General features: G+C 35.9%; 2 protein-coding genes across 6 annotated transcripts; both read right to left on the bottom strand.

Moving 5' to 3' along the window:
* Positions 1 to 7: 7 nt before the first annotated feature.
* On the bottom strand, positions 8 to 8,714 carry LOC116303623 (uncharacterized). Of its 4 annotated transcripts, none has more exons than XM_031713195.2 (5): positions 8,550 to 8,714; positions 4,508 to 4,713; positions 3,357 to 3,643; positions 2,520 to 2,778; positions 8 to 2,234 (listed from the first exon to the last, which is right to left on the bottom strand). In XM_031713195.2, the coding sequence occupies exons 2-5, from the start codon at positions 4,704 to 4,706 to the stop codon at positions 1,186 to 1,188; spliced, it is 1,794 nt and encodes a 597-aa protein (XP_031569055.2). In that variant the 5' UTR covers positions 4,707 to 4,713; positions 8,550 to 8,714; the 3' UTR covers positions 8 to 1,185. The 4 variants fall into 4 exon arrangements, with proteins under 4 accessions (XP_031569055.2, XP_031569056.2, XP_031569054.2 ...); XM_031713196.2 differs by lacking the exon at positions 8,550 to 8,714 and adding an exon at positions 6,414 to 6,758; XM_031713194.2 differs by lacking the exon at positions 8,550 to 8,714 and adding an exon at positions 6,125 to 6,363.
* Positions 8,715 to 10,258: 1,544 nt separating this feature from the next.
* On the bottom strand, positions 10,259 to 18,062 carry LOC148906354 (putative histone-lysine N-methyltransferase PRDM6). 2 transcript variants are annotated; one of them, XM_089037758.1, is made up of 5 exons: positions 17,998 to 18,062; positions 13,474 to 13,681; positions 12,710 to 13,002; positions 11,947 to 12,214; positions 10,259 to 11,804 (listed from the first exon to the last, which is right to left on the bottom strand). In XM_089037758.1, exons 1-5 carry the CDS (start codon positions 17,998 to 18,000, stop codon positions 10,936 to 10,938), a joined length of 1,641 nt encoding a protein of 546 aa, XP_088893884.1. In that variant the 5' UTR covers positions 18,001 to 18,062; the 3' UTR covers positions 10,259 to 10,935. The 2 variants fall into 2 exon arrangements, with proteins under 2 accessions (XP_088893884.1, XP_088893883.1); XM_089037757.1 differs by lacking the exon at positions 17,998 to 18,062 and adding an exon at positions 15,034 to 15,212.
* Positions 18,063 to 19,556: the final 1,494 nt, after the last annotated feature.

Genomic DNA, 19,556 nt, shown 5'->3' with positions numbered 1-19,556 from the left:
CCTCGAGTACGTGCTTCAGATCATAATGATTTTTATAAGTTAGCGTTTTGCTTTCGTAAAAAATTAATGTACAACAATTTCTAGATCTGTTTAATTTTATACTAATATACCTATGATAATATTAGCCATTCTCAGGTTAAGGGGGAAATTTGGTTGAGTTTGCGGAGCATTGCATCGTGGGACTGGTTTAGAGGACGATATAGATATATAAATATGTCCCTTACAACAATCCCACAATGCACTACATGCAAGTTGACCCAGTCTTTTCCTCAACCTTGGAATGGCTATTAGAAGTCTCCTGAATACCTTAATTAATTTTCAGTGTAGCCCTCCATCTACTCTTAGGCATTTTCTTAAATAACATACCAGACTTGTTGTAGGGATTTGGATTTCCGTCAATCAAACAGGTCACACGTTCGATATCTTGAAATTCAGACTTGATTGAGGGGGTTAAAATTAGTGGTATGGTACTTTCAGTATGATACAAACACGTGGAGCACCATTCTCGTACCCATACCCTTCTCAACAAATAATCAAAGAGCATTCGATTTTAGACAGCTGTGAAGGCTTTGGGTAAGAGAATGTTGGATCACCAAATACATTTAATGATAGGAGTAAGATAATGTATCATATCAGGGCCTTTGCCACCAATATGGTTGATCTGGTTTTAACCGTACAACTTTTTACCGTCAGAACCATCTTTCGCTCTCGTAAAAAAATATTCATTACACAAGTACATAAAAAACTTGTTTAAAAAACCTGACCACTCAAATAATTGGTGGCTATACCGCCTTGCATCATACGACGTTCCTACCTAGCGATAATGGTAAGAATTTTTTGATAGAAAAGCTATTCTTCGATTGCACGTTGCGTCATCGCGGCCATGTTGGTGCCATTTAACAAAAGATTTCTCATTAGCATCCATTGTTAACGGTACCACAATGGCCTCCATGTTTTTGTCTTTTGACTCTCTTGGAAAAGTTTGCAACCCATCAATAGGTTTGAGTAGAATAAGTTTATTATTAAAGCGACCCACTTCTGTGAAATAGTAATTTTATTAGACTCAAGTATTATCCATACCAATTAGATTCAAAAGGGTTCTAGAGAGGCGTCGTTGTGACAATCATTTGTATTGTTGTATTTTATCCTATACAAACAGTCACTGGAATTTTATTAACTAATGAATTATTTCCGAACACAATCTCCAGGTATCTTTTCGTGTCTGCTAAGCTGAGAAGCCTGTGAAAACGTTTTCCCACAAACACTGCACTCAAATGGCTTCTCTCCGGTATGTGTCCTTATATGGTTATTGAGCGTGGTAGCACCTGAGAATGAGCGAGAACAATAGCCACACTTGAATGGCTTCTCATTGATATGTATAATAGCGTGGTTCCGCAGTTCGTTTGGATCAGAGAAAAGCTGTGAACAGTGACCACAGTGATACGGTTTATACGGTGCTTTGGGGCAGACGTGGATTTGCAAAACAGACCTCTGTGGAAATGTCTTTCCACACTGTCCACATTGAAATTCATTATCATCGTTGTTGATTCCTTCTGGCCTTATCCTCGCCTCAGGGGAAGAATCACTACTACCAGCACGTTCATGATTTGAAGAGCTTCGATTCCTTAGCGATGGACTTGGTTCCGAACTTGAATCTAGTTGTATATGTAAGTTGTACGGATCAGACTTTGGCATGCCTGATGTCAAGCTTTCTTCTAGTGATCGTGTCTCTATTTGAGTTCCGGGGGATGAAGACGGCGTACTTTGGTAGTGCAACGGTTGTCCACCGGTCACCTCTACTCCACTATTTGGTCTTTTTAGCAACAGCTCAGATCCGGGGGAGGTAGGTACATTGGCTGCGTGTTGCCATGGTAACTGTGCTCTTCTTAAGCTTGCTCGTTTTTTTCTTCGCTTTAGTAATTCAGAAGTTTCTCCCGGCTCTTTGTGTGAGACTGGCACAGGCGAGGCAACGCTGTGTCCTGGCTGTTGCCATGACGACCTGGTTCTCCCGTCAAGAGGGAGGTCGGCTGGATTGAACCCTGAAGAAGCTTGATGAGACGTTCTGGCATAAGAATTCACTGCAGAGACACCTGGTAGAGCAGGATTAATCTGAGATGAAGCGGGATTTACCATCCGAGCATGGGCAGTGGGTATGTCTTGAAGCGAGCATGAAGCGTGAATATATGGAGGTACGACTACCACGACTTCGTTGTCCTTCTTGTTGGGATCACCTGCTGTAAGAGAAAGGTTAGAGCAAAGTTACAGGTTAATTTACTACACAGTTTGTATATTTTTCATATGGAAAGATGTCACTAAATTCAAAATAGCAAGTCTTCGCGCAACGAAGTGGGGTTGAAGCTGCTAAGGAACCTCTCCGTCTTGTGTTGCGCTACAAGCATATTATATGAAAAATTGGTTCCACGCGCGCGTATTGCATCACCTCAACAAATGAGAGAGAGAAAGAGATTTTTAGTGCTGGTATCCACAATTAGTTACCAAAAGATTACTCTTTTATTTACCTCTTTGATAAATTCCTTCTGTTTCATGGATCTCCAAAGGGATTCCCATGAAGTGCGGGTAGATTTCATCGTACCAGACCAGGAGTTCTGTACCCGGGGGTATTTCTTTAAAAGCCCGGTAGTAAATGTTGCCACAATACTGGAAGGCGTACAGGTTTTGTTCTGTGCTGTTACGAGCACAGCTTATGAACCTCATCCAACTGGATGAGTCTTCATCGCTTCCATCCAGATAAAAGGATAACTTTCCTTCGTGAAAAACCTTAAATAAAACGTTATATGCATTTGAGCACTTTTACTTAGAATAATATTGACGTATAGTTTCCTTGAGAACTATTTCTTTATTCAATATGATATAGAGGATGAGACGTTATGGACGACACATATTGATTTACATATGAAACTTGAACAAAGAATTCAAAACTCGCACCGATGTGAGGCTTAAGTCGTGAACAAAGGAATCTGGCGTGATTCGTGACTTTTAAATCACGCCAGATTACTTTGAGTCACGCCAGATCCCTTTGTTCACAACTTAAGTCTCACATCGGTGCGAGTTTTGAATTTGGTCTATACGCAAGAGGCTTTAAAATTGAAAACAAATTACGTCCAAATTGAAGGTTCCCAAATTGTTTTCTCAAACAAACGTCTCTGTGGCTGTCGACTCGAAAGTTTTTACTACTTCGACAGCTACGCACACCCAAACGTGATTGTTATTATTTGATTGGTTTATTGTAATTCAATGGTATATTTATATCTCTTTCCTATATATTTGAATATTGTAAATAAGTGTGTGAATAAATAAAAGTCTACAGTCTACCCTCCAGACCATCCCGGCCCTACCTCCCACATATACGTCGCATCCGTTCCAAGAGTCACACCCTCTGGCCTCACTTTGGTGCCTTCATAAGGTCCAAGCCAAGTCCCCTTTGGAATATAGCATTTGGTAACGACACCATACTTGGAACCAGGGATACTCGAGCGACACAGCTGGACTTCGTTTGGGAACGACGCAATGGCGGAGCTCAGTTTGTACTCTTTATCTGTGTCCGTGATAGATTTGGGCTTGGAGTATTCTGCCTTATGTTTCTCACAGACTGCAGTGCTTTCATGTTGGCAAACATCACACCCTTAGCAAAAAAAATACAATTAATCTCTTCATAGAGCATGTGCATGTTACGTCATAGCCGCCATCTTGGATGACGATAACGAAGCATTCATCATTAGCTTCTCTTGTTAGATCAACCAAGATGGCGTCTGTTTCATTGTTATTTACAACTCAAGGGATTTTGACTCACATGGTTGAACACACTCTAGTTTTAGTAATAGTCGTTTTATTTTCCTGACATTTCAACGAGAATGAGATGACAAAGCCATAGCAGCCATATTGGCATTTAATGTCCCATATATGAAAGTACAGCGCGGAAAGCCACTTTAAATAGATAAATATCCGTATGTATGTTTGGTTTGCTAAAATATCTCTAGCTCCAGTTCGCAGTTTGATTATCAATTGCGTGCATGAATTCCTAGCTCGACCTTCACCAAATCTAGACACCGAATATGTTTACTGTTTCGTTTAGTTCATAGCCGCTACGTTGGTCGGCCAAGTCTGCAGCCAGGCCACCATGTTCTCTTCGGGGAATGACTGTGAGCTCGTGAATTTCCTACTGCACAGCTCTTGCCTGACATTAAATTTGGCGGCAATTTGTCTCAAGTTGGCACTAAATTCAATGATGCAAAGAACAATCAGCAAAGCGTATCGTTCGAAAAAGATCTCAAAGGATTCATAAACATTTTCTTGTGAAAGAAATGATTGTGATTCTCGATTCCCCAACGAACTTAACACCTAATCTAGTCAGTACTATTGATTTCTATATTCAAATGCTTACACTTTTCAAAACAGAATTTTGTGAATACTGTAATCCATTATCTATTTAGTATATAGCGGAACGAATTTCATACATCCTGACCTTGATTTTCAATTAACGACTTACAGAATATTTCTGTGGCTTGTTTTCCTCTGTTTTGTTGGTTGATTTCATTGACGTTTATAGCTTTGATTTCATTCCTTCTGTACAAGTAATTATACAGATCCTCATAAGTCAGTGTTGTTTCTTGCTTGGTATCATCATCACCGCTTTGCCTCGGTTGTAGTGTTTTTGATGGTATTTTTGATGGACTATGAGTATTCATCTAGGATCTGTTAACAAAAAAAATCCTGTTTAACAGGAGAATTCTATCCATTTAGCGAACGAAGGATCTTTTAAGTGTCTTCTGAAAGATCTTTTGGTGGATGAGGATGAGACAGAGTTCATCAAGAAAACAGCTTTCGTGATTACTCACTTGGAGATTCAAACTCATCTCCTGGGCCCGGTTGCATAAAGCTCTCTTAAGATAAGAGCATCGTAAGTATTGTCCTAAAACAATAGTCCATTGTACTAAGACAATACTTACGAGTGTTTTTAAGCTTTTATATATTAAAAGATCTTTATGCAACTGGACCCTGAGCTGCATGAGAGAGCATGTTACTGCACCGTTGACTTCATTCACAGCACTCAGACATTTAGCTATTCAACATTGAGGTCAATATTGAAAAACAAATGCAGACGAATATTAGATAATCTCTCTTTGAGTTGAAGAAACAATTGTGTTTAATATGTATTTTTTGGTTAAACTTTCCTATGGTTAAACTTTTCAAAAAGTTTTTTTAATTAGATTTCTCAGTGACTTGCCCGAACGGACAATTCTTTGCATCTCCTAACTTCCTATCGGAATCTCTGACTCGAGTAGACATTAGTTCTCCCTTTGATTTAGTAAAAGATTGTTTTGAGAAGAAAAGTTAATTAGAAACTCACTGGAGCGAATACAGGCGATCTTTGATAGTACTAACGGTTAATGATTCTTGCGAAAATTGTGGCAACCATTTAAAAAATACAATAGTCTTAGCTTCTGACAAGCACGGCGGTTCTGAACAGAGAGTAGTCTATTTTGCTGCTCGATTCATGGCGGTAAAATTGTAAAAAAAGCTGGTCTTTCAAAAGCCAAAACCAGGCTGAAATAACAGACAATGCATGTCTATAAATACAAAATACTTCTCTTTGCTTTTGACTTCAAAATTCAATGTATTACTTTAATTGGGGCTTGAATAGAACAATTTTTTCGCACAGTAGTTGTAAGCTACAACTGCTACGGTGATGAAGGGCTGTTTTTGTTTTTAGCTTAAAATCAACTAATTTATCATGATATATTAAAGCGACTTAAAAGCTTATAGCGAATTCCGTGGATTTTATTTGATTTACGAAAGAAGGCAAAGCTTCACTCCTTCAGTACTTATCACAAAGATGGAACAGCATTTTTCAACATTATTCAATCATATTCAATCATTCAATCATATATATATATGATTGAATATAAACCCGTATTGTTGGCTCTAAATGGCTATATTTTATATAAATAAACTTCCATGGATAGCGAAAAAGTAAGTAAGATGAAAATATTATAACGAATAACACGAAAAAAATCGACAAAATAGCGAAGATAATCTATAAGAGGAAATGTTATATTTCATGGTTCAAAATATTTTAGATTATATTAATATATATATTTCGTACCTTACCAAAAATTAACCATATTTTCTTCAGAGCATCTTGTTTTAGGACTTAAAACGGATTCCGCCGATTTGCTTGCTTACTGAATTTCCAAATTCTAAAGAAATACTATTCTAGACTTCATTCTAATACTTGAAGATATAAATGCAAGTGCTTAGCTCAGCTAAGACGTACACTGACGTATTATCGGCAATGCGGAATAAAATTGGACGGCCATCAATGATTTCATGATGAGCATACGTATCGTTATTGATGCACTCGAATGACTTCTAAATTGAAAAATATTTCGTACTTTGTACACCGTTTCCCCCAATATCAGCAGGTTGTTACTTCAGATGTCAGCAGAGTTTCTTCAGTGTCATTTCATTCGAACCAAAATGGCACCCTCTAAACTCGTTCGGAGTTAACCAGATTAGCTCGAGAAACGCGCGCCAAGGATTATTGTAGTTGATGAGGAAGTCCTAGTTTCAGTCGTTTATCGGCGAACAAAAAGATATAATTTCACGATAATTTCGTCAAAGAGTTGAAACCACAATGCACCATTTGACCCATAGGTATTGGTTATAAGAATAGGTAGAATTTGAAATGCATTGCGTCCATAAAGTAGCTAGGAAAGCAAAGATTCAGAGTAATTTTCTCCGACTGCGGCCGAACTTGTTTCTCCCCAGTAGATTCGTTGGACCACCTGATCATATTTCTTTCTGCCCACTGATTGGCTGTTTTTTGATGGGCTGTCAAAACGAGATCACCCGGAACGGAACAAACTGTCTAAGTTCCACTTAGTTTCTTGTATTTTCCATTCCCAGTGACTCACATTTCCAAACATTCCCGTCATATTCTAGTGCAAAAATAACTAGTCTTCGGCATTTGCCACCTTTAAGGACCCTCCGTTACTCGCCGTCACTGATCTATTCATTCTAAGATTAATTTCCCGTCAATAAATTTAGTTCTAGGATTTTCAGTTAGAATTGCCATGAATCACGTTACATTTTGTTATCTTTTTTAAATATACGGCGGCCATCTTGAAAATTATTTTTTATTTATTTTAAAGATATTACGGGCTGCCGAGGGAAACTATTGAAATCATAGACTTTACAGCTGTATTGGTGTATGTTTATATTACGTTAAGCTTTCCGATGAGAAACATATCTAAAAAGCATGCGCAATTGAATGCAAAACACCGAGAGAATTATTCGGAAAACCTCACCCAGCCACTCCCTTGGCATCGCATAGTTCAAGATGGCCGCCGTATCAGTAAAAACTGTCTATTCTTCTTTGATAACTTCTAGTTTTGCCCCTGCATGGTGTCCATTCATCAGATACTGCCGCACATCTTAATGTTCCACTGTGACTGCTCTTTCATACCTCGCGACCAAACAGTTTCATCCAACCCTGACCAATCCTGACTGCAGCTGATTGTTAAAACTCAGGACTAGTCAAAACATATGCAGAAATCCAGACAGAAAAACTTGTTGTTTTGGACCAATATTCATGTCGAGTCGATTCATTTTAACAAGAAGGTTAATTATAATTACACATTCAGGCAAGCCTTTGGGCACTATGAAATCTATTCAAAAACCTCATTATCCTGATAAAAAATAGTGTTCGAGTTACTGATGACGACTTGACTATGACTTGCTTTTCGTATGACTTGCTTTTCGCCTAATGATCATTATGTACGTAGTAGTGGTATAACCCGGAGTAGTAAGCGATGAAAGCCGAGGAATTCTCTAGAAGGGCCTACCCAGCCGTGGGAAATGGCACAATATAAAGCACTTATCTAAGCCGGCGGGGTAAGGACCCAGAGTAGGCCTGCTAGAAACTGCTCAAGCTCGCTGTAAAGTTATACATTTTTTAGCAAAGTTCTTATAGTATTAGTTTCCTAATTCTTTATATCTCCATGCATCAAAAGCCGCATACTACCGCCAAAATATATGGTTTTCATTTCTTGTCATAATCATTTTTACGCTGAAGCTCATTAGCTAGAAGCTCAGTAAAGATTGAATAAGACTGTTCAAGACTAACGGATTCTGTAGAACTATGTGAGCATGTTTTAAAGTTGTTGTCTGTTTGCACTGTACTTACACTTCCTCCTCTCTTAGTATAAGGCAAGACGATCTAAATTTATTTTAAATCAAAAACAAGAAAAAAGGATTTCTGTATTAATTGTCGAGAATATAATCTTTTCATTGAGGTCTAAACGATCACAGTTCAGAGTCAGTTCTGATTATAGCCGACGAATTCTAAGGTAACTCAGATCAAGATCGTTAAAGTGCAATACATGGTTTCTAAGAATAATTCTGAGTGAGAAAAATCTTTAGTTTTACTTGTTAAATGCGAGCAGCGATAAAAAATTGAATTACAGCACATCTTCAAAATAATAATTCAGTCTTGTAAAGCATTTGACCGTGGAGCCGAGCATACTTGCCTTGATTTGGAACCTTGAACAGAGTTGATTCTTGAAAGCGAAGCTTCTTTTATTCTTCGCTCAAAAAAGCCCTTCGTGACTTCGAACATGGGTTTTTGATGTTAATACACACAATTTGTCTTGTAGATGTTGGATTTTGTAGATCCTGGAAAGATACTCCCCTAATAGAGGTTAACCTCGACTGCACTTATCAACGATATTGACTTGGGAATTGTTGACTTTAATAAATCATTCTTGTCATTCTATTATTATAATCCATCTATTATTGATCATAAGATTTCAATAGACTTTACGTGGGCTGGACTTAAGCTTCTCATAAATAAATTGCATGCAATCATATAAAGGTTCCAAAATGAAAATTAGAACTACTTAATTGAATTAAATTATTGGAGCTTTACTTAATTTTCTGTTTGCAGGACGAAGCAGTCTTTTTCCTTCAAGGAATCTGTATAATTATAATCTAAAGAATTCAAAACTGCTGTCATCTATGTCGGTATCCATGGGTGAATGACTTCACCACAAAGTTTTGAAAACTCTTGCGTCGATCGGTGTCAGTTAGTTGACGCATGATTGCCTTAAAAGCCACTGCACTATGGAATCAGGCATTTCTCAAACGTACATTCGTTTGACATTCGTTATTAGTTATGAAGCTCCAATAAAATATGATGACTTTCCGACTATGTCTGTTATTAGAATTCTAATGAGCGACTGAGAGTTCTCTCAAAAAGAAAGATAATGTCGATGTTAATTCGTGCTTTCGATAATCATTCAATATTCAGTTTAACAGTTATGAATAGGTATGAGACATGCAAGACTGGATGGGAAACTCCCTTGTTTTGATGGAAAGAGGCTTAGTCAAGCAAGACATACCCAACACAGTAAACATCGACCGCTAATGTATTCACCAAGGATCCGCGAAAGCTATAGCCCATATAGTGTCGCTATAACCTCAAATTCTGCATCCTTTTAAAAACTTTAAAACTTGTCCCGGTTAGAAAGGGATACCCTCTTCATCGAGCTACCCTGGGCGAGCTAACCTTTCCCTATTTTCTTTGTAAATTCTCCTCGACCGTTAATATGAGATATTTTAGTTTTCCTCGTCTAGAAGGGCCACCCCCCTATTAGGGTTACTCTCTTATAGCGAAAGAGGGTGACCCTGGCACCCGGGACAACTTTTCCCCATGTAAACAATTCAACTCGCCTAACCGAGTCAACTTCTTAGTTTGAGCATGCGTACTGGCTTGAGTCGGTCAACGACAACGTTTTTGAATTGACTGTATACATGGTCGACAACGTAGAACTACACAAGGAAAGTATAGTAGTTACACGAGAACAACTCAGTTTAAGTCATCGAAAGAACTAGAAAGCAGTTTAAGATGGCAATCATTTCAAAAGAGGCAACCATATCATACGCGGACAAGAGAAAAGTGAAGTATCAAGTCAATCAGTACATGCTCGTCATCTAAGGACCTTGCGTGTTGATATATTGTCTGGGATTGAACCCCGCCATATTAAACCTCCCTCATGCATGATAAACCTAACCGGGACTGGCTGTTCTTCAACAACTCAAGACTCCTTGCCCGTGTAAGACAAAAGAAGCTTCGAGAACCTAAGTGAAGCGGATCAACACAAGAGTAAAACTCCAGAATTAATCAGTGTAAGGTGAATGTTTTAAAATCAGTAGTATATAAACTTTTTTTAATGTTTAAGTTTAATTTATTATATATATATTTATAGTTGAAAATGTAACATATCTGTTTGTACAGATTTTGACTATTGTGAACTTGCATAAGTCAGGGCAATGAACATCTACATACAGCGCCCAACTAGATCGGTTGTTTCACCGTTCATGCGGACGATTTTCGCCCTTAAATCTAACTAACATAAAAACTGAATATGTATATATTCAAAAATCTCAAGAGGCTAATTATTTTCTTGGCCTCTTTACTAGATTACTTGTCCTTTCAAATCCTCGTAGGATGTGTGATTTCAAGGGCAGATCCAGGGGGTTCAATGATTAGCCACCTCCTTTGGGCCGTTTGAAAATAATAAGAACAAAGAATAAGGCAAAATCTAAAAAGGATGTCAAAAATGACTTTCTAGATAACAGCCTAAAACTTTTCTTTTTAAACATTTTCTAAAACTTTTGTAATATTTAACTAAATTAGTTGACTCTGGCTTAATCTAATTAAAATTACAAATCAATCGTGGCTGCAACTTTCACACTTTGTAACGTCCTTAAATTGTTGATATTTTTAGGGTAAGGCGAAGTATGATAGTAAGCCTATTTACAATAAAACCTTGGTAGTTTATCATTGGGTTTACGTGCTTGTATCTATAGGCACATTCTCTGAAATATCATAGTTTGTTCCTTGTTAGATATCAGTTACTTTGATAAGCAATCTCCTGGGATTTTTTCGTGTTTACTGAGCTGCGATCCTTGAGAGAAATGTTTCCCGCATTTTTCGCATCTGAATGGCTTTTCTCCGGTATGTATGCGGATATGGTTATTGAGCGTCGTGGCACCCGAGAACGAACGACAACAGTATCCACACTTAAATGGTTTTCTTCTCTGATGGATGACAGCATGCGTGCGCATCTCTCCGGAACTGGAGAAGCTTTCGTTGCAGTGTCCGCATCGATAAGGACGAAATGGAACTTGTGAGCAGACGTGAACTTGCAGCATCGCTCGTTGGGGAAACGTCTTTCTACACTGACCACATTTCCATATAGTTGTCTCGTTAGATTCAGCTTTGTGCGAGTTTTCGTCTGACGTAGTCTCAAATGAGAAGCCGCTGTCATTGGAGCTTGGCATCGATGGACTGATTGATGAAGTTGGGCTTGGAACGACGGCAGAAGTTAACGTTGGTGATGCACTTCTGTTACTCAGAGGGGTGGGCTTTGTAGGGCTTGTAACGTGACCATTGGTTGTTTTCAACGAAAATCCTCTGGATGAAAGAGCAATGGGCTTCTTTATCGAGGGAGAGTTGGAAGATGCCTTCAGTTGGTCTTGTCTTGTTGAAACCTCACCACTTGTTGCTTGGCCTGATGATTTGGTAGGTGATGCTATCAAGGCCCCAATTCGCCGAAAATTTGTTTGCATCTGAAGACTTGAATTTATCGGCATTGATAATTGTGATGGGGGTGTTGATGGGGACGTTTTGGCAGCTTCCGAGTTAAGACTAATTATTTGTTCTGTATTGTCATTGGTTGACTTGGATACCGGTGTATAACCGTTTGGTACTAGGGAGTCACCTGGTAGGATACAAAAAAATATTTTCGTTAGTAAGCTGCTTTGACAAAACAATGTTTTATTAAAAAGCTTTTTGTAAAAGCAGCAAGCAAGCAAGCAATTAAACCTAATGTATCACTCAGTAAGTAATGGTGGGCTACATACCTTTCTCAGAGAAAGCCACCTCAATCATACTCTTGCAGTCATTACCAGATCCTTTCAAATACTGTGTGTACATCTGGTCATACCAAACCAATAATTCCTGGCCAGATTCAATGGTTTTATACGTGCGATAGTATATCTTGTTCATGTACTGGAAGGCGTAGAGGTTCTGTTCTTCCTCGTTCCGCACGCACCGAATAAACCTCATCCAACTGGCTGTGTTCTCGTCACTTCCATCTACGTAACCATAAAGTTTACCATCCTTGAAAATCTGAATAAATAAGAAACAAACATTATGATCATGACCGAGGGCTGGATTTGATTGAAGAAGCGATTTTCAATTCGGATCATTTGTATTCACTGAGTTCCAATCCAAAAAAAAAAACAAACAAACAACAAAGCAGTGGCCAAGACATAACGGTGCGCGCAAGATGCTAGCGTATTGAAATCAACGGAACTTGACTTAAAACATGATTATTCTGCAAGAAAGCAGGCTAGAATAGCTCTCTAACCAGTAAAGTGTCCCAGCTATAATAGATAACTCGAAATCTAGTTGAAACGATGGTTGAAAACACAAGAAATTGCTTGTTTTTTTATTTTTGTAAGAATATTTGAGCAGGGCAAGGCTTTGAATTTAACCCTCCCTAGAAGAAATATTTCCATATCTAGAAATGCATGTTTAAGTATTTTGTCTTCCAAATAAAATTTATCGGGAATGGCCGCGCAGGGACTTTGAATTATTTAATAACTTCATTTTTTTCCTTACCTCCCACATATATTCATTCTTTTTTACAGGAATTCTTCCATCAAGTTTCACAAGCTCTCCTTCATATGGTCCAATCCACGCACCGGCAGGAATGGACTTGGCAGCCTGGATTCCGATTTTCTCTTCATCAGCTGTGCTTGTCTTGAACAACTTCAGGGTATCTGGAATTGCTTGGTATGCGTAGGGTAGCTTGGTTGGCTTGTTGTGGGGAGCTGTCTTCTTTAGTGACGACTTAGTTCCATTTTCGTGGTAAGGGCATTTGAAATCTCCTTGGAAGCGCTTGGCATCGCACCCTTAAAACATGAAACATGGTAATTTTAATGAACTGATCAATTATTTTCATTAATTCACTAATTCATTAATTCATTAATTCATTAATTCATTAATTCATTAATTCATTAATTCATTAATTCATTAATTCATTCATTCATTCATTCATTCACTCATTCATTCACACATTCATTTATTTATTTTTCATTCATTCATTCATCTATCTATCTATTTATTTATTCATTTATTTATTTATTTATTCATTCATTCATTTATCTATCTATTTATTCATTTATTTATTTATTCATTCATTCATTCATTCATTCATTCATTCATTTATTTATTTATACTAGATTCGCATCGTCTAGTCATTTCTACAGCCTGTATATAAAGTGGGCTGATTGTAAAACTGATATTTCACTCTGCGTCACACTACACTGAAATTCAACTTCAATTATCTCCTTAGAGGGAGAGGGGCGGGTAAGAATACTTACAGAAACAGAAGCCAAGTTCATCTGGGACTTTTTGATTTTCTTCAACTATTTCGTCGTTTTTGCTGTGTTTGCTGTAAAGCTGGCGGTTGAGATCGTCAAAGGAGAAGCAAAACTCATCAGCAGACATCAACCGCTTCCTAGAATAAGATTCTTCTTCTTCTTCTTCTACGGATTTGTCGTGAACCCTTTTGGCTGGGACTTTGGGCGACTAATAATGAAGCAACAGTAATTTGTCAATTACAATCCTCTGAAAACCCCTTCAAAACTAACAAAAAACATTACCCAAATTTGAACAAAAAATTAAATTATAGCTACGGACACACGGTGCAACATTGCGCGCAATGTTACATGCAATTTTAATGTTGCGAGCCATGACACTCGACGCAATTTGTTGAATGCAACGTTGCTGAAGTAGAAAACTATCCTACTTCAGCAACATTGCCTGCAATGTTGCACCGTGTGTCCGTCCGTGCCTTTTGGTTCAGTGCAATTTTATGGTTGGAAATTTTTCAAAGTATCGAGATTGCGCAAATGAAAGTTTGAATAATTAAAGTCAGTTTAAAAGTTTTAACCAATTGATTTTAAGAAAATTCATAATCCCTCACGAACTTTCTTTTCATATGGGATCGATTTGGGGAAGCCATTTAATAGCTGTTATGATAACGAGCTATCCACTTCCCTTGTCAATCATGTCTCCATGCTTTGATGAGTTTTGGCAATTCTAAAATTCTTTTGTTAAAAATCCTCCCCTTACTCACTAACTGCCAACGAAAATAATTGCCCAAAATTTCCAAATTTTCCCATCAAAACGACATAAATTTGTAAGCAATGGACTAAGCAATGTAATTTGTTGCAATTCTGCCCGCTTTCCGAATATTTTTTTTCGTTTTTAACCGCGCGCAAAACTTTCTGTGTTAAGTTCTTTAACTGCAAAAGGTTTTTGCATAATTAATTCTAAACGCATCAGTGAAGTAAACCAATTTTCTTATTCCCTAAATATCCTTTCAAAACAACCCAAATTTCCTCTCATTTGCTTTTTTAACATTTGCCTTTGAAATGCTAAATGAGATAATCATAAATAAAAAAATAAAAAAATAAAGTTAACTATGTTACACTTGATGTAACTTACTATTAACAGGTTACGTCCGAATGCTTCCATCAAATTTTTCAGCGCTGCACTTCAGAAACCATAGAGGCACGAATCACGAAATTCAACTCTTAGAAATACTAGGTAGATTTCTCATGTTAGAATATCTTGCGACTCGAGTTAGCGCAGAGCTTACCTTACAATAAATTAAAATATGCAATAATAGATCTACGAGAGAATGCAAATCATTCTCTGCTAGCTTCTTGGGGAAAAATTCCAAAAAAGTTTCAAATACGATAAGAATCGCTTTATGGATTGCAAGAAAACTTGTATTTACCGTTTTATTGTATTTTATATGGCAAGAAAATCGTCAAAAAATAAGAGAATTCCTTTTAGTAGTTCGACACGCCCCCGTTCGAGCAAATGACTTACAAGAAACTCATGTTTGATCTTCAATATCTTATCGTTCTTACCTCGAAATTAAGTTGAAAATAAGTAGACGTAACCTCCATTGGTAGCCTTTTTTTCTTCGTTTACTATGAGTTTGCAAATAATCACTTGTCAATAATTGTTTTGTCTGTTATGTAAGTGAGAGTTTTGTAAGCTACTCTAGGCCGGAGTGTGCGACATAAAAGTGTACTCAGTAATCCGTCAACTGCTCAAATGTTTTGTGAAATGGTAATTCAGATTTACCTTAACTTATGTCAAAGCCGTAAACAAAAGCTTATTGTTTTGAAGGGAGAATTACTATTGTCAAAAGTTCAAAAGTTCAAAAAGTTCATTGATGATTTGAAAATACGCAATTTTCACTTGTTTTTCTAGAAAAATCCATCCAAGTGACGTTAAATTATTATATCCATTAACGAAAAGGTTCGTATCTTCCTAACCAGGAAATACCTTCAGGAATTTATAATCGAAAAAAGAAATAAATATGGTTGAATTTTCTAACTCTGAATTATATAACTGATTAAAATCATTTTGAGCTTTTTTTGTGCACACCAAAAAAAAAAACGTAATTGTTAAAGAGAAGTTAGAGAATCTTAAGTTATGAAAACCAGAAACCAGGCTAAAAGCAATTTATTGCCGAATTGTTTTTGACGAATTCCTTTAATTCCTAAAGAATAAATATATTATAATGATTTTCTTACTCATTTTGATCAGATTGCGAAAACACCATAGTTTGTAATTTTGCAGTTCACCAGTAATCACACATATTTTCATATATGACGACTCAAGAAAAAGTGAAAATGAGCGAATGAAAAAGTAATTTTTACACCAAATATTCAAGTTTAAAATCGTAGACTGTTTGTCTTGGATGTGTAGTTCAAACTTTACTTATTATGCATAATGAAAGTCGATAAGTGAAGCAGAACAGTCGCAGTCTGGCTTGACGCTTAAAATTTTGCCTGAAGAAATCGTAAACAATCAAATTATTTTATTCTTATTATTCTTATACTTCAGAAAGAAAAATATATAGTGCAGCGAAAAAAGTTTTACTCTAGACTTTTCTAGAAAGTATAGTTCATAGATACCAATTTAAAAGATTCACAAACAAAGGGCGTTTGAAACCCTTCAGGGATTTTAAAATGTTAATTACAAAACTTCCAAAATTAAAACTTTTACTTGAGATTTTTGCCAATGGAAACAAAATCAAAAAGTCTCTGTTTTGAATTTCCTATAATAATATTTAGATTATATATCTTATACATAGATTATAATAAATATTTTCATTAGTATACAGCTAAAAATTATTCTAATTATTGTGAATTCTGAAACTTCCACATCAACAATAGGACTTTCAGATCAGAGAAGGGCTTTGATTTTCTTTTTGTTAAAAGTTATAAACGCTGTAGCGGCATAGATATGCCTTTGATAGACTAATGCGCCCCAGTTAATTATAAGCCATCTATTTAGGAAATTCATAATTTTGAAGTATACACTTGTTTTTATGGCATATTAATTTTTATCAATAAGAATGTGAAAATTCTTTAACAAATGGTTAACTAAATTTAAACAAGTCGTCGAGTAATCTATTTCCCTCTCTTGTCCGTAAAGTTTGAGTTTACAAAACAAAAATAAAAACAAAAAATAAATGGATATGTATAAATAATCAAATAAATGACTTAATTAGTCGAACTTCATCGCTTTCGTGATGGTTTTCTGTTTCAAAAATATTTGAAATCTTCCACCATTTAAATACACAGCTAAAATATAAAATACGTATATCTTTTCCATTTGTCGCATTGTTGTTTTGTTTGAATTAAAGTACGTTAGTTATAAAAATAAAAGCATTAGGTTTTTGTGCAAATAAACGAACGGTTCCAACCCAGTAAACTCACAATTATGAACAGAGTATATCTTAGCTTACTCCCGCCTAAGCTGAACCCATTCAACTACATGTCAATCATTGTTCAATCAGATTGTATGGGTCAGAGGATTTTGTTGTTCCTGTGCTGTGAACTTAAACTCAAGGGCTTTATCCAGCTTTTTCTAATGCAAAATGATTTATCAAGATCATTGTTTCTTATTCAATAGAGAGGAATTTGTGTTGCCTTTGGCACATTTTTTGGACTTTTTGAAAATTTTGTATTTTTAAAAAGTCAAACTAGCAGTTCACTTAGTCGGATTTTCCATTTGAATGTTGAAAAATGCGTAGGGAAAATATTCAAATTTCGATTTTGTTTTAGGCTCATGTTTAAGGAACATACTAAAGACAGTTTAGGATAAATACAGATGCAAATATCAATTATGAACATATATTTATAAACCCTCAAACTTAATTTGGAAGTTTATTTTCAATTTTTCGAACTGACCAATTCCTTTCCTTAAATTCGATCTGTTTTTATAGAACAAAGGCCTTTAACTCCTTTCCAATGAACTAAAGCTCCTATTGTTGAGAACGAAGCACAATTAAGTCAATAGTAAACGAATTGAGATAGCAAAGCTGAAGAGCAATATTCAATAAAGTAAGATGTCAATATTTCTGTCTATAGGCAACTAATACGATTTGAATTGGTCAGATTAGTGATATATCATTTTTTCGACTGAAACTTTCCTAAAAAATATCGATCAAAGAAATGGAAAACCTTCTCATTTCTTCTCATCACTTATGTTTTCTTACATCAATATGTCATCCCAATCTTAGTAGTTAAATGATATTAAGCTAGATTTTCTACCTTATATAAGCATATATATAGATTATATTTATTTTAGATGCGTTTGAACTGTTTGAACTGAAATGCATGACAGCGGACAACCAAAATTTAAGGGCGCTCGTTGCTTCGCGTTTCCATGGTAACATAGCAAGAGCCACATTGAGTGCTCAAAATACATTCTATCATAATAACAGAAAAAGATTATCATTCCGCTCGATTAACTATGCGCAAAGTCATCGTTTTATTAGACTCAATCCTTACTTTTATATAAGCAATACTTACCATTCAGGTCTGTTTTGAGTTGCTTATCCCATGTGAAAATATTAACGATCATTAGTCGATTATCAGTATATCGACATTATTGGCGTGTGACGTATTTCCGACGCCCTTCTTTGCTTGATTGATTTTAAATGACACTACGAGGCTAAATAACACTTCCAATTTCAAATTCACCATAAACACGAACACAAAAGCCAAGATCATATTGAACTTGGGTTATTCATCGAGAGATTAGCTCGAACACGCAATCGAGCAATAAGACTCGATTATAATCACCGTACTTAATCTAAATATAGCTCAATATTTATCCTTATTCTAATATATTATACTTACATCAAGCATATATCACGTATAAGTATTTAATCTAAACAATTCATTATTTTTAATATATTTAAAAAAATTGTTATTATATTTGCACCAAGCATGTATAACGTATAAGATACGTATTTAATCCAGACAATTCATTATTTATGCTTATTAATATGTTTAAAAATATCTATTATACCTGCATCAAGCATATATAACCGTATTTGATATAAACAGTTCAATATTTACCTTAAAATGTTAATTTCTTATATGCAGGAAAAATATTTTCTGACCCAAATACATTACTTAGTTTTAGCTTTAATTTTCGTGATGTCGTGTGGCTTCCTACAGATTTACAAAACACTCCCTACTGGGCTCTCACGAATACCTAGAAATGTTGTTCTTTTATTATTAGATTAGATCTTCAAATCACTGACATATAAATAGGCCCTTTGCAGCTCAGCAATCACGTGCTGATTAATTCACTGAGAGCAAATGAATGAACATTTTGATTCCCAAGGGTGAAATTTACTGGATTGCAAACAAACTTTCTACGACCTGTTTCGAGAGATCGTAATAAAACTATATTTCATAACACACTGGATACACATAATTTCATTCAGTTCTTTACAAGTAGCTAAAAAGGATCACCAATTTAATATAAAAACAAAAATTTTGCATTCCAGTATAGTACAGACATTAACTGCAAAGGGCCTATTACTGATCTTTTCTTATTCATCCAAAAGAATGTGAGTCTGAAACATGATGTGAATTTTGTGTGATAATAAATTTATATTAATAGCTGATATATAGCGTGCTACATGTTGACATGATCGCATGCGTTTTATACATAAGTAAGATTAAAACGTGTGAAAACACTATGTACATATTTCATAACGATCCATAATCCAAATCAAAAATAAAATTAAGAAATTTAATAATAATTAAGGTAAATATGAAATGAAAAAACTAGATTTTAAAATACAAATTAATTAATTAAATAATATTCGATAAAATAGAATTATGCTAATTGAAGATAATGATTGATTCTTAAGCTGACCTTATAGAAGAGTTAACAGTAGCAGCTTTTGCGTGGTATACACCTATTTAAAAAACGTGGTCGGTTGGATGTCTGAAATCTGAAATCTGAGACCGAGTAGCACGCTGAAAATCTTGAATTATCCACAGTCGAACAACGAAGTTTCCTTTTAAATTGGAGTATAAAGCATGTGAAACACTTTAGGGTTAGAAGTGTG

This window comes from Actinia tenebrosa, unplaced genomic scaffold, assembly GCF_029948245.1.
Source record: "Actinia tenebrosa isolate PJP-AT-01 unplaced genomic scaffold, QUT_ActTen_1.0 PGA_scaffold5__44_contigs__length_20552954, whole genome shotgun sequence".
Classification (NCBI taxonomy): domain Eukaryota; kingdom Metazoa; phylum Cnidaria; class Anthozoa; order Actiniaria; family Actiniidae; genus Actinia; species Actinia tenebrosa.
The sequence above is the reverse complement of the archived record's forward strand: the minus strand, read 5'-3'. Positions and strand labels throughout refer to the sequence as shown.

Coding starts and splice junctions, on each gene's coding strand:
- LOC116303623 (XM_031713195.2), bottom strand. CDS start 4,706: ATGAATACTCATAGTCCATCAAAAATACCATCAAAAACACTACAACCG. Junction 3,644..4,507: donor ACAAGCCACAGAAATATTCT/GTAAGTCGTTAA, acceptor TTTTTTGCTAAG/GGTGTGATGTTTGCCAACAT. Junction 2,235..2,519: donor AGAAGGAATTTATCAAAGAG/GTAAATAAAAGA, acceptor TTTCTCTTACAG/CAGGTGATCCCAACAAGAAG.
- LOC148906354 (XM_089037757.1), bottom strand. CDS start 15,072: ATGGAGGTTACGTCTACTTATTTTCAACTTAATTTCGAG. Junction 13,682..15,033: donor ATTTTCAACTTAATTTCGAG/GTAAGAACGATA, acceptor CTTCATTATTAG/TCGCCCAAAGTCCCAGCCAA. Junction 12,215..12,709: donor AGAATGAATATATGTGGGAG/GTAAGGAAAAAA, acceptor TTATTTATTCAG/ATTTTCAAGGATGGTAAACT.